The sequence below is a fragment of the Triticum dicoccoides genome, chromosome 7A, assembly GCF_002162155.2.
Source record: "Triticum dicoccoides isolate Atlit2015 ecotype Zavitan chromosome 7A, WEW_v2.0, whole genome shotgun sequence".
NCBI classification, from domain to species: Eukaryota; Viridiplantae; Streptophyta; class Magnoliopsida; order Poales; family Poaceae; genus Triticum; species Triticum dicoccoides.
Genome location: NC_041392.1, coordinates 1,050,616 through 1,063,823, shown reverse-complemented (window position 1 = coordinate 1,063,823; position 13,208 = coordinate 1,050,616). Strand labels below are relative to the sequence as shown.

The 13,208-nt window shown below is 47.8% G+C and overlaps 1 protein-coding gene and 1 long non-coding RNA gene across 2 annotated transcripts; one reads left to right on the top strand and one right to left on the bottom strand.

The window, feature by feature from the left end:
- The first annotated feature begins 371 nt into the window (after positions 1-371).
- On the top strand, positions 372-922 carry LOC119329120. Its single transcript, XR_005159299.1, has 2 exons — positions 372-494; positions 673-922. It is a non-coding gene; the product is annotated as an uncharacterized LOC119329120 (long non-coding RNA).
- A 2,755-nt stretch (positions 923-3,677) lies between these two features.
- Positions 3,678-5,047, bottom strand: LOC119329778 (cytosolic sulfotransferase 8-like). Its single transcript, XM_037602871.1, has 2 exons — positions 4,548-5,047; positions 3,678-4,322 (listed from the first exon to the last, which is right to left on the bottom strand). Exons 1-2 carry the CDS (start codon positions 5,045-5,047, stop codon positions 3,818-3,820), a joined length of 1,005 nt encoding a protein of 334 aa, XP_037458768.1. The 3' UTR covers positions 3,678-3,817.
- Between the last annotated feature and the right edge of the window lie 8,161 nt (positions 5,048-13,208).

Genomic DNA, 13,208 nt, shown 5'->3' with positions numbered 1-13,208 from the left:
ATTCATCACGTTTTTGATAATAGGGAGGATATTAGTTAGGTGCTAATTATGTGGTAATCCATATTTGGTATGTTATTAATTGCACACTAAATATATTGAGCACTCGCCATTGGAGAAATATATATAGGTCATCGGGTTGACACTGTTTGATGGCTGAGATTTGTTGGATCTGCCCCTTTTGGTCTTTTTATATTGGTATATTATTGTATCTTCTCCCCAACAATACTTTACAATATTCATTTGTTTCTGAAATATTGCTTTAATTCGAATATTAAACGATTCAAATTTATGGTGGCCCAAAACATTCATTTGCTTCTATAAAAGTACTGCCAAAAGAGAGCCTTGCAACCCACATAAATTCCAAAGAACGATATAACATAGAGAAGGAAAAAAGGCCGTCATGGCAATATTCAAGAAGAACACAAGTGCCCAGTGTTTGTTGGCTCTTGTGCTCATGGCCGCTGTCATTTCGTCTTGTGATGCGTTTGGCCAAGGTACATGCATCTCTGACCTAACTATAAGTCACTGTGGTTTTGCCATGTGATGCTAATTTTCTATATATTTCACAATATTGAGTTGTATGGATCTTATGGCATCTGGTCCATGCTGAAGCATAAATTGACATGTTGTCTGGGTATTCTTCTAAACAATGTTCTTTTTGTGAACATGCAGAAGGAGGATGTTTCATGCCTTTCCTGCAATGCGATCTGGACATGTGCAGGCGTGACTGCAACGGTTTATTTGCCTATTGCACACCGATAGGCGAATTTCACCACCGATGTTGTTGCGCTCCCAAGAAACTCAGTGCATCTGTTGATAAGAATAGTCGTCCTTGAGATATGCATTCCTAAATTGTAGTTTATATGTCACTGCTTTTTTCTGGATCCAATTCTGCCCGATTGAATAAAATTTATCACCATTGAAAAAATATCGCTCCCGAGATATTTACGTATCATGTGAAACCATAATGCTTCGTTTGGATGTTCATATTCAGACCTCGACATTGATATTGGGGCCAATATCAATTCAACTTGGACATTGATATTGACATTTAAGACAAATTCTGCTGTTTGGATGTTGATATATTTGACACTTAGACATTGACATTGAGACCAATTCTAAATCTGCACCATGGGATATTCCAGTAAACAATATCTGCAAATGTGTCCATCTACATAAGATATCTCAAGGAGTTAATGACGAAGCTAACTAGTGGCCAAGAGCTAACACGAAAAGTTCCAGTGTATGAGACCACATAAAACAGAACAGACCCGAGTCACACCTGCACCTGCATGCCCTTGTGATGTATGGTAGTTATAGTACATTTTATATAATATACTGTAGCTGCTACAGCATATTTATTTGAAAAGAGCAGTGAGGGTTCTCCTTGTTTTCCAGATGAACAATTTGCATGTTTTTCAGGCAATCGGATTCTGTCCTTGAAGGAGGCCACGCAAGAGTTATGCTTGGCCAGCTGGAAGGAACAAGGAAGCAGTCTCCATAGCCTGCACCAATGCATATTAAATCTTCAAGTAATCGTTGTCACTGTATAGCAGTCGTTTGTATAAGGGAGAATACACAACAGCATGTTTATTTCAAAAAGGGAGCAAGGGCTATTATTTCAGATGAACTCTTGACAAGTTGCTTGTTCTCAGGTACAAAGCTTATTTCAGTAGCGCGGGTTCCCTACTTAGCTGACGGTATCAAGATTGTGGCGAGCAAGGATCACAAGTTGAGAATACAATTCCATGGTCTTCATGGGCTGAAGTCTGCCAATATAATGCACATTACTCAAAGAGGAGGAGATGGCCATGGAGATATGAATTCAATGGTATAATTTTTGCTCCCGCGGCATTTGGTCTCGTTAGCTAAATTTATAGTCAAATTTAGATCTCAGAAAGCGGGGGCGCACTACATTATGGAACGGAGGGAATAATTCTCTTGCCTTGACCGCCATTAATTAATTAATTTACAATGCAAACATGCATCATTTCACAAACTGTACACAATGACAGTACATCTCATTGGCAAATCCTACTCATAGCTATTGCACAATCATCTACTCCCTCCGTTTCAAATTACTTATGCAGGTATGGATGTATCTAGATGTATTTTAGTTTTAGATACATTCATTTCTGCGACGAGTAATTTGGAACGGTGGGAGTACTAGCAAGTCTAAATCTAATAGGAGTAGGCAATTCCTTAACAATGGATCAGCCTTAGATGATGTCACGATGCAATGGATTAGCTAGGTGGTCCTTTTCTTCTTCTCCATCAAACTTGGACCATCCATGGACTGGACAGATCCACCCCCCCACACATTTCATGTGAATTAGTATTATCATTATTGTCATTGTTACACATGTCATCTCAAGATTATGGCAACAGCAGAACGCATGCTTCAGATCACAAGATATTATATGAATTACGCTAAGCTAACAGTTACGCCCTGTTCGGTACGTAGGAAAATCAAAGGAAAACCCACAGAAAACGCATTCCTACGGAATCACTGCGTTTTATGTGTTCGGTACGAAGGAATGCTCCCGTTCCAAACCGATGGAAGGTTACCAGCTCCTGCGTTTTCACGGGAAGAGAAACATCCACCCGGGGCTCTTGTTTTCGCGTAGGCCCGAGGCAAGGAGGCGAAAGGCTGGTGCGAACCATGCACGATTTGGACCCACATGCACAGGAACTGCAGCTGGTGCTCATCTTTTTAGCATTTAAAAACAACTAGGTGGGACCTGCATGAGCTAATTTCCTCTGATTCTATTTCCTGTGTCCCGATGCAGCACAACAATTTCCCTTCCCGTGTCTTGTTCCTCTATTCCTTTCCAGTTCCCATGTTGTTTCCCAATCCTCCGATTTTCTTCCCTTTATTCCGAACAGGCCTTCAATGTGCGTGCCTAATTGGGGCCTGACATATGCGTGAACACTAAATCGTGATGTACCCCTCAAAACAAAACAAAAACTAAATCTTGATGTACATTCTGTCTTAAATAGGAACTAAGTACAGTAGGAGTATACGTTATGTGATTAGGAATGGCTTAGTAGATGCTCTAAGCAGGCAGACATGCATGCACACACATCTAACACGATCTACTCCAATAATACTTTCTCCGTTCCTAAATATTTGTCTTTCTAAAGATTTCAATAAGTGACTAGTAGTAATGAGCAAAGTGAGTGAATCTACACTCTAAAATATGTCTATATACACATCCGTATGTGATAATCCATTTGAAATCTCTAAAAAAACAAATATTTAAAAACGGAGAAGGTATATGATAATATATTCTATTCTGCATCCCGGCCGCGTGACCCGTGCGCGTCGGCGGCGCCTAATAATTTGGGCGCCCTCCCCTCATTGGTACACTCATACACACACACGCGTGTGGGTCGTCCATGCCTTGCCGACGTCGGCGCAAGTCGGTCTTTGGGGAGGTGCAGGGGAAAACAAGGTGGGTTGCTCCATTACTAGACCTCTGACTGTCGGTTCAGTACTGTTTTCTGATTACTGTAGACAATTACTGCTCATACTCTACAAGTGATATTTTTATTATGTTAGTTTTCTCAGAAGTGATATTTTTATTACTATGTTTTACGGCCTACCATTCCATGAATTGGTTGACCTGACACTCAAAATAGCACAAGACACAATTAAAGGCAAAACATACAGTAACAGAAAGTGATAAGGGATAATTAAAGTGGTTGGAGTAGAAACATATATTACTCCGTCCATTCCATAATGTAAGACATTTTTTGTCACTAGTAATGTAAAAAAAAGTCAGGCAGGCATGCATCCATGGTCCGCGTCTTTTGGTCAGCACGTGAAGCTGAGTCCCGATCCTCCGAGCTTGTCCTCGACGACGGCGTCGATGCGGCGGGCCATCTCGGGCGTCATATGGTTGGCCCAGTCCCCCACGACCCCTTCCCTGAAGAAGGATCGATTGGGGAACTTGAGGAACTGCCCAAACACTCCAGTGTTGTTGGCGTCCAGGTCTTTCATCGTGTTGATGCTGCACAGCCTGCAGATGTCCATGGGCGAGCCCGCCGCCTCCTCTGCCGCCGTGAAGGGCACACCGAGGAACAAGGCGAGCTCCCGGACACTGCTGACCGGGTCGAGCAGCATCTCCTCGTACCTTAGGAAGAGGACCCTCTCCGGACTTGCTTTGCTGGCCCGCCAGTAGCCGAGAATGTGGTCCCAAATGGGGCCGTGGGGGTTTTTACCGTCGCACGCAGACTCGAACAGGTCGGAGAAGGGGAAGGCGGCGCCTCCTGCAGCCATGATGAAGTGCCACATGGAAACCAACATATCCTTGGGCTCCCTGCATCCACCCATCGATTAGGCCCTTGGTTTGTAATTTTCTAGGTAGTATAATAACCACTTAAAAAGATAGCACGCTATACCGTCGCTAATAGCACGCCATAGCATATTAAGAATTGCCTCCTTAAATATATCGGTATACAATGTCTCGCTAATAGTATATTTTAAGGTCGGCGTTATTTTGTTGTAGGGCGTGAGACTACGGAGATAAAAAGTTGCTACGTACCTGCAGATGTAGATGATTTTGCAGCGGGCCAAGGAGGGTGGCAGCAGGGAGTGGTGCATGTGCGTGTGCATCAGCCTATGTAACGGCAGCGCCTCCAGCTTGGCTTCCTGGCCGGCACTGAAGAGGGCCTCAAGGTGGGGGACGCAGTCGTGCGGGTTGAGGCGGAGGAGTGGGTGATCGGCGCCCGACGGTGGGTAGGTGGCCCGTGCCATGGTGGCCAAGGACAGAGCCTTGAGCCAGGTGGTGCCGCACTTGGGCGGGTTCGCCAGGAGCACGTCGTCGGGGCGCGGGGCGAAACGCCGCTGGACGGCGATCACCCCAGGGACGATCCACGGGCGGAGCCAGACACCCTGGTAGAGGACCAACGGCCCAAAACTGGTGGTGATGCTCGGCAAGGTGGAGATGATGTTCGCGTACTCTTCCGGCCGGTGTTCATCCTCCTCTTCGTGGACGACGTCCTTGAACGGCACGGGGCTGACGATGCTTCCTAGAGCAGCCATTGGTGCTGGTGGTGCCTCCGCATGCTGCATTATTTAAGGGCTCAGATCCAGCCCGGTGCTCCCTGTGGCCCCTTTCTTGATTGTGCATGAATTGGTTGCATGATTGCTTGAATGCATGGTAAGTAAAGATTTGTTTGGATTCTACTAATTTGACTTTTTTCTTGTTTTTTAAACACAGTACAGACGCAAGCGCTCATACCATTTAGTGGTAGTATAAATATTCTATTAGATTAGCCCGTAATTGCACGCCTATTATTACATTGGCGCGCTAAAATCTTGACAAGTTTTTGTATGAAATTGCCATGATACACATGCCATCTTATTGTTAAGCATTTATCTAGTAAGAGTTTATTTACTTACCAAATAAAATATTATTTCAAAGAAAGATTAGAGATTGGATGAAAAATGTCATGTTATAGTTAAACACTTACTCTCTCCGTCCCATAATATAAGATGTTTTTCGACACTAGTTTAGTGTCAAAAATGCCCTACATTATGGGACAGAGGGAGTATTTGTTAAGAATCTATTGACTTTACTTGTGGGGAAAATGTATTGACTTACAAAGGAGTATTATTATTTGGGCGAAAAAACAGAACTCGGAGAAAAAAGCAAACAAGAGAAGGGAAGTGAAGACAATATATGGAAAAGAATTATATAAGACCAGGTCTCACGTATTAATGTATATTCATCAGTATATAATCCTTGTAATTATATCTGACAGATTAGCTAGGATAGTTTCCTAGTTAGATTGATTATTAAGATCCATTGTAATCTTTTGTATTTGGCAATCCAGATTGCCCTATTATTAATACCATGCAAGTCCGGGAGGTAATTTCACGGCAAATCATTCTATTGTTCTAATTTGGTATCAGAGCCTTGATCCCTTCTCCACGCCATGGCTGGCACCACCACCGGCGCGCTCGTTACCACCACCGCCGGCCCGATCGTCTCTGGTCCCACCGCTTCCATGCCGCCGCTCGCCGGCCTCATCACCGTCCGGCTCACCCGCGCCAATTTTCTGCTTTGGAAGGCGCGGGTTATCCCAAACCTCACCGGCGCCGCCGCGCCACCGAAGACGATCGTCATGGGCATCGGCGATGCCGCCCACTCGGCGCCCAACCCCGAGTACGAGCCCTGGCGGAGGACCGACTAGGCCGTGCTCGGCGCGCTCTTGTCCTCCATGACGGAGGAGGTGCTCGCCCAGATGACGCGAGCAACTTCCGCGGCGGCCGTCTGGTCTGCCCTTGGCGCCATGTTCGCCGCCCAGAACCGGGCTAGCGTGCGCCAACTTCGCACGCAGCTGTCGCAGACAAAGAAGAAGGACATGTCCGCGGCGGAGTTCTTCCACAAGATGACGGGCTATGCTGATGCGCTGGCCACCGTCGGCGAGGTGTTGTCTGATGACGAGATCATTGGCCACATCATTGGAGGGCTGAGTCAGGAGTATGATCCACTCATGACGGCGTTGTCCATCTTCACTGGGGAAGTCAACCTATCTGATTTCTACTCCTATCTCCTCAGCTTTGAGGCACGGCGGGAGCAGCACGCCGCCAACCATGGCGACTTCTCTTCATCAGCCAACAACGTCGTCCGCCAAGGCAACAGCCCGAGGCCCCGCGATGGCAGCCGCAGCAGCAACGGCGGCCGCAACAACAACGTCAACAGTGGCTACAATGGTGGCCACTATGGCAACCGTGGCAACAATGGAGGTCGCCACAACGGTGGCGGCGGTAGAAACCGTCGTCTTCCAAGATGCCAAATATGCCGCGATGAGGGGCACTACGCCATCGACTGCCGCGAGCGCTACAATCATGCCTACCAGTCGGATGGGCACCGCAGCAGCAACATGGTGACATACGGCCACCGCGACAACAACTGGCACCTCGATACTGGTGCCACCGACCACCTCACCAACGACCTTGACCGCTTGACGATGCACGAGCGCTATGGTGGAAAGGATCAAGTTCAAGTTGCAAATGGTGCAGGTTTGAAAATTTCTCATATTGGTCATACTAAACTTACTGGCTCAAGTGATCCTATCTACCTTAATAATGTGCTCCATGTCCCTGGCATTCATAAACATCTACTTTCTGTTTATCGCCTTGTTTCCGATAATTGAGTGTTTGTCGAATTTCACAAATATTTTTTTGTGTGAAGGACAAAATAACGAGGAGGGTTCTTCTTCACGGTAGAAGCCGCCGTGGTCTCTACCCTATCCCATATGGTCGGCCGTCGTCATCGTCATCTTCGCGTCAAGCTTTTTCCGGAGTCCGGTCTTCATCGAGTCAGTGGCATCATCGTTTGGGCCACCCTTCGAATAATGTAGTTGAGTCCGTCGTTCGGTCAAATAAACTCCCTTGTTCGTCAAGCCATAATACTTTCGTATGTGACGCGTGTCAACGCGCCAAAAGTCATCAGTTACCTTATAATAATTCATCTCGTGTTTCTTCGAAGCCACTTGAGCTTATTCATACCAATGTGTGGGGGCCGGCCATGGGCCTCCGCTGGAGGTTTCAAATTCTATGTAAACTTTGTTAATGACTTTAGCCGTTTTACCTGGATTTATCTTCTTAAACATAAATCTGATGTCGAACAAGTTTTTTACAATTTTCAGGCCCATGTCGAACGACTCCTCAACACAAAAATCCGTGCGGTACAATCTGATTGGGGCGGTGAATACCATCGCTTGCATGCATTTTTTCAGCGTGTTGGTATTTCTCATCACATATCATGTCCACACAAATCCCAACAAAATGGTATCGCCGAATGAAAGCACAGCCACTTGGTTGAAACCGGACTTGCTCTCCTTGCTCACTCTAATCTTCCACTGCGTTATTGGGATGAAGCCTTTCTCACCGCGTGTTATTTGATCAACCGCATGCCTAGCCGGAGTCTCCAAAACATGCCACCACTCACACGCCTCCTTAACATCACCCCCGATTACTCTTTTCTTCGTATATTCAGATGTGCGTGTTGGCCTAGTCTTCGTAAATACAACTCTCGGAAACTTGAGTTCCGATCCAAGATGTGCGTTTTCCTTGGATATAGTCCGTTTCATAAAGGATATAAGTGTCTTGATAAATCCACTGGTCGCATCTATATCTCTTGAGATATTGTCTTCGATAAAAAAAGTTTTTCCTTTTGCGACTAGTGCATGTCCTGATTTATCTCTCTTAAATCCTCCTGTGTCATTTCCATCAAATGAGCCAGTGGTTCAGGATGCTAATGTGAGAAATTACAACTTGTCCTTTTTGTTTCCCGAGTCTTATCCTGCAGGTACAGAGAGCAGCGCTACAGGGGCGACCAGCGCGATGGACGTGCATGCTACACCCCCATGCACTCAACCCGCCAGCGCCACGCAGCTGGCTGCTGGCCCAGCTCCCGCTACACAGCCGCTCCCTGCTGAGCCGGATGCGGCCCAGTCGTCGCCCGAGCTAGAGGCGACTAAGGGCATCTCCAGCTGCGCCTCCAACAGGCCCCCCCAGGCCACTTTTTCGGCGCTGGCGCCGAAAAAACGGCCCAGTCGTGTCCTCAGGACGTCGAAAATCGCCGGTTCGGACCTTTTTTCCGTCCGGCGGTCACAGGCCGAACCCGACGCGCTGGGGAGCAGTTGGGGGCTCCGGCGCTAGGAAAAAGCACGCCTGGCCCACATCGACATGGGAAAAGTCAAGATTTTCTTCCCCCGGCTCGCCTCGCACCCCCGCGTCCTCGGTCACCACTAGCTATATCCCGGCGACGGCCGCCGCCCTACTCCGCTAGATAGCCATTCCCCGCCGAAAAAATAGCAGCGCTTCGCCACGGCAGCCCCTCCCACAGCAGCTGGGCGTTTCCGGCCGCCGTTTCCGGCCGCGAAGGCGCGGTTTAACGGCGGGTACACGCCCACCGAGCGCAAGGTCTTCGGTGTTTTGCCTGCCTCGACAATGGACTCAGATGAGGAGGAAGAGCTCGCCGTGCTGCTGGAGGAGGAAGCCGCGGCTGACGTCCAGGAAGAAGAGCATCTCATGGTGCTCGCCGCCCTCGCCCAGCTGCTGGCGAGCAATGAAAAGCCGCGGTGAGGTGGCTCGGCGCCGGCGCGGATGAAAGCAAAGAACCGGCATCGTCTCCAAGGCTACTGCATGCTCTACTCCGACTACTTCACTGATGCTCCACTTCATGGCGAGATAACATTTCGGTGCCGTTATCGGATGAGCCGAAAGCTCTTCCTCAAGATTGTGAATTCCATCCGGAAGTTCGACAACTACTTTAAGTGCAAGATGGATTGCACTGGCGCTCTTGGATTCACCTCCATCCAGAAGTGCACAACAGTGATGAGGATGCTTGCATATGGAGCTCCCAGTGATTCACTCGACGACTATGGGCGCATGGCCGAGTCCACCAGCATAGAGTGTTTCTACAAGTTCTGTCGAGCAGTGGTGGCAGTGTTTGGGCCACAATACTTGAGAACACCCAATGCGGAAGACACTGCTCGGATCCTAGCCCAGAATGCAGCAAGAGGATTTCCTGGGATGCTTGGAAGCATCGACTGCATGCATTGGAAATGGAAGAATTGCCCATTTGGTTGGCAGGGGATGTACAAAGGCGCCAAAGGCGGTTGCAGTGTGGTGCTTGAGGCGGTAGCCACACAGGACCTCTGGATTTGGCACTCCTTCTTTGGTATGCCAGGAACTCATAATGACATCAACGTGCTGCAGTGCTCTCCTGTTTTTGCCAAGCTCGTTGAGGGCCATTCTCCTCCGGTGAACTTCGAGATCAATGGGCACCAATACAACAAGGGGTACTATCTAGCTGATGGCATCTATCCGAGATGGTCGACATTTGTGAAGACGATCTCAAACCCTGTGGCAGGAGGCAAGAACGCCTGGTTTGTGAAACTTCAGGAGGCTTGCAGGAAGGATGTCGAGCGGGCATTTGGTGTGCTCCAATCTCGATTTGCTGTTGTTCGGTACCCCGCTCAGACCTGGTCCAAAGATCAAATGTGGGAGATTATGACTTGCTGTGTCATCTTGCACAACATGATCATCGAGAGCGAGCAAGAAGACCCAGTGTTTGACACTGAACCATACTACAGGCAGGGTCCTCTAGCCGAAGTTGATCACCAGCTACCGGCAACTTGGACTGCCTATCTCAGTATGCGTCGGGAGATCCGAGACCCACAGGTGCATCATCAACTGCAGAAAGATCTGATTGAGCACCTATGGAGGCTCAAGGGGGACACCGTGTGATGAAATACGAGTTTTTATTTGTTGAACTATATAATTTGTATTGAACTATTTGTTGTTGTACTATTTTGTTGAAGTATTTGATTTTTCTGTGATGAAATATGTGATAAGAAATAATTGTGTTGATAATTGAACGCCGAAACACGGTGAAACCACACCGAATATGGGCCTATTCTCGTCCATATGGGCCCTTTATTCGCCGAAATTGGGCTGCAAAGTGGGCCAATTTCGGCGCCTGGGGACGAGCTGGGGGCGACGACTGAGTGCAAAACCGCCCCAGCGCCGATTGTATCGCCGGCTCGCCCCCAAGAGGCGATTTTTATGCGTCCTGGGGGGCCAACGGCTGGAGATGCCCTAAGTCACCCGAGCCAGCGCTGTTCGTGCGCGTGACCCAGCAGGGTGCCTCCACGTCCGATGCGGCTACTGGGCAAGCCACACCTGACGTGACTGATCGCGTACCTGTGCGCGTCGACGCGGCCACTGGAGCATCGGCGGATGCTCCCATCTCGTTGTCTGCGCCTTCGACTGCACCCGCTCCAGTGCATGCTCGCACCCGACTACAGAACAACATTCAACGTCCGAAGATTGCCACCGATGGTACTGTCCGCTACAATCCGTATCGACGCAGTTTCAGTGCCGTCGTCTCTGTTCCGACTATGCACCGGCAAGCTCTTGTTGATCCTGCTTGGACAGCTGCCATGCGAGAGGAGTTCTCAGCTCTTCAGAGCACCGAAACATGGTCGCTTGTGCCTCGTCCTCTCGGCACCAACGTCGTCAGCTGTAAGTGGATCTTCAAGCTCAAGGAACGGTCTGATGGTTCTCTTGATAAATACGAAGCTCGTTTGGTTGCTCGTGGATTCACTAAGCAATATGGTGTTGATTATGTTGCCACCTTTAGTCCGGTTGTTAAACCGGCCACTGTTCGCTTGGTGTTGTCACTTGCTGTTTCGCAGGGCTGGTGCTTGCGTCAGATTGATGTTAGCAATGTGTTTCTTCATGGTCTGCTTAATGAGGATGTGTACATGCAGCAGCCACCGGGTTTTGAGGACCCTCAGTATCCCCATCATGTTTGCAAGCTTCGAAAGTCTATTTATGGGCTCAAACATTCCCCCCGGGCATGGTACTCTCGTCTTAGTGATCGGCTGCACCAGCTTGGTTTTCATTCATCCAAGGCCGACACCTCCCTCTTCATTTTTCGGCGAGGAGCTGTGACTATTTACATGTTGGTCTATGTTGATGATATTGTCATTGTTGGCTCTTGCTCTCATGCAGTGGACCGTTTGCTTCATGCTCTGGCTAGGTCCTTTCCCATCAAGGACCTCGGTCGTCTTTCTTACTTCCTTGGGATTGAAGCCACCTACAATTCAGGGGGAATATTATTGTCTCAGCGGAAGTATGTTGATGATCTTCTTCACCATGCTCATATGGAGAATTGCAAGGAGGTTTCTACTCCCATGTCAGTCACCGATAAGTTGGCAGCAGATCTTGGTACTCCCCTCAACGATGATGATGCCTTCCGCTATCGCAGTATGGTTGGAGGATTGCAGTACCTTACCCTTACTCGTCCTGATATTTCATTTGCTGTCAATAAGGTGTGCCAATATTTGGCCAAACCTACTAGTGTGCACTGGGAGGCGGTCAAGCGCATACTAAGGTATATCAAGGGTACTCTGGCCACTGGACTCTCCATTCGCCGTTCAAGCTCCACACTTCTCATTGTCTTTACTGATGCTGATTGGGCAGGATGTGTTGATGATAGACGCTCTACAGGTGGTTTTGTCGTTTTCCTTTGACCCAATCTCATTTCATGGAGTGCTCGGAAGCAACCCACAGTCTCAAGATCTAGTACCGAGGCAGAGTACAAAGCGCTTGCAAATGGCACAGCTGAAGTTACTTGGGTGCAATCTGTGCTTAAGGAACTAGGAGTGTTCCTACCGCGGCCACCGATTTTATGGTGTGATAATTTGGGTGCCACCTATTTGAGTGCAAATCCAGTATTTCATGCGAGGACAAAGCATATTGAGGTGGATTTTCACTTTGTGAGAGAAAAGGTGGCGCAAGGAGCATTGGATGTCCGATTTGTGTCATCCGGTGATCAAGTTGCAAATGCTTTCACTAAACCTGCAACAAAGTCCATGCTGGAAAAATTACGACGCAATCTCAACCTTGTGGCCGGTTGAGATTGAGGGGGTATATTAATGTATATTCATTAGTATATAATCCTTGTAATTATATCTGACAGATTAGCTAGGATAGTTTCCTAGTTAGATTGATTGTTAGGATTCATTGTAATCTTTTGTATTTGGCAACCGAGATTGCCCTATTATTAATACCATGCAAGTCCGGGAGGTAATCTCACGGCAAATCATTCTATTGTTCTAACTTCACGGACTAGCATGTGAGACCCACCCTGATGGATGACACGTGACATTTACAAATCAAAAAGCATCTACCCCACCCCCACTTGAAATTAGGGGTGAGAGATTAGATGCTTTATAATTTGTGAATGCCATGTGTCATCCATCAGGGTGGGTCTCACCTACTAGTCTGTGAGACTTGGTCTCATATAATTTTTTTCCGACCATATATAGAGTGAGTGATTGCATGACGGAAAGGGTGAAACGGAAACTTATGTTATTTTGAAGTAGTATATAGAGATATTAGTTGTGAGGACTACGCCTTGTACTGCTTTCTTTGCTAAAGCGGTCTGAATTTATTATAAGAGTTCCTCGGAAACATAAAACACTCAAACATAATAAGAATTACATCGAGGTTCCTGGACCACCGAATGACCACTATCACTGCCAGAATGAGCCGTTGATGCGCAGTTGTTGTTGCTCCCCTACTGGAGCTTGCATGGGCTTATCGATGATAGCCGAGAAGTCATCATGTGCGTGTGACCCTAAGGATGGCCGTTGATTTGGCGCTTAACCCTAGAATT

Excerpts from the sequence above, each read along its gene's own strand:
- LOC119329778 (XM_037602871.1), bottom strand. The coding sequence starts at position 5,047 with ATGGCTGCTCTAGGAAGCATCGTCAGCCCCGTGCCGTTCAAGGACGTC. Across the intron at positions 4,323-4,547 it reads AAAATCATCTACATCTGCAG|GGAGCCCAAGGATATGTTGG; the intron begins GTACGTAGCAAC and ends GGGTGGATGCAG.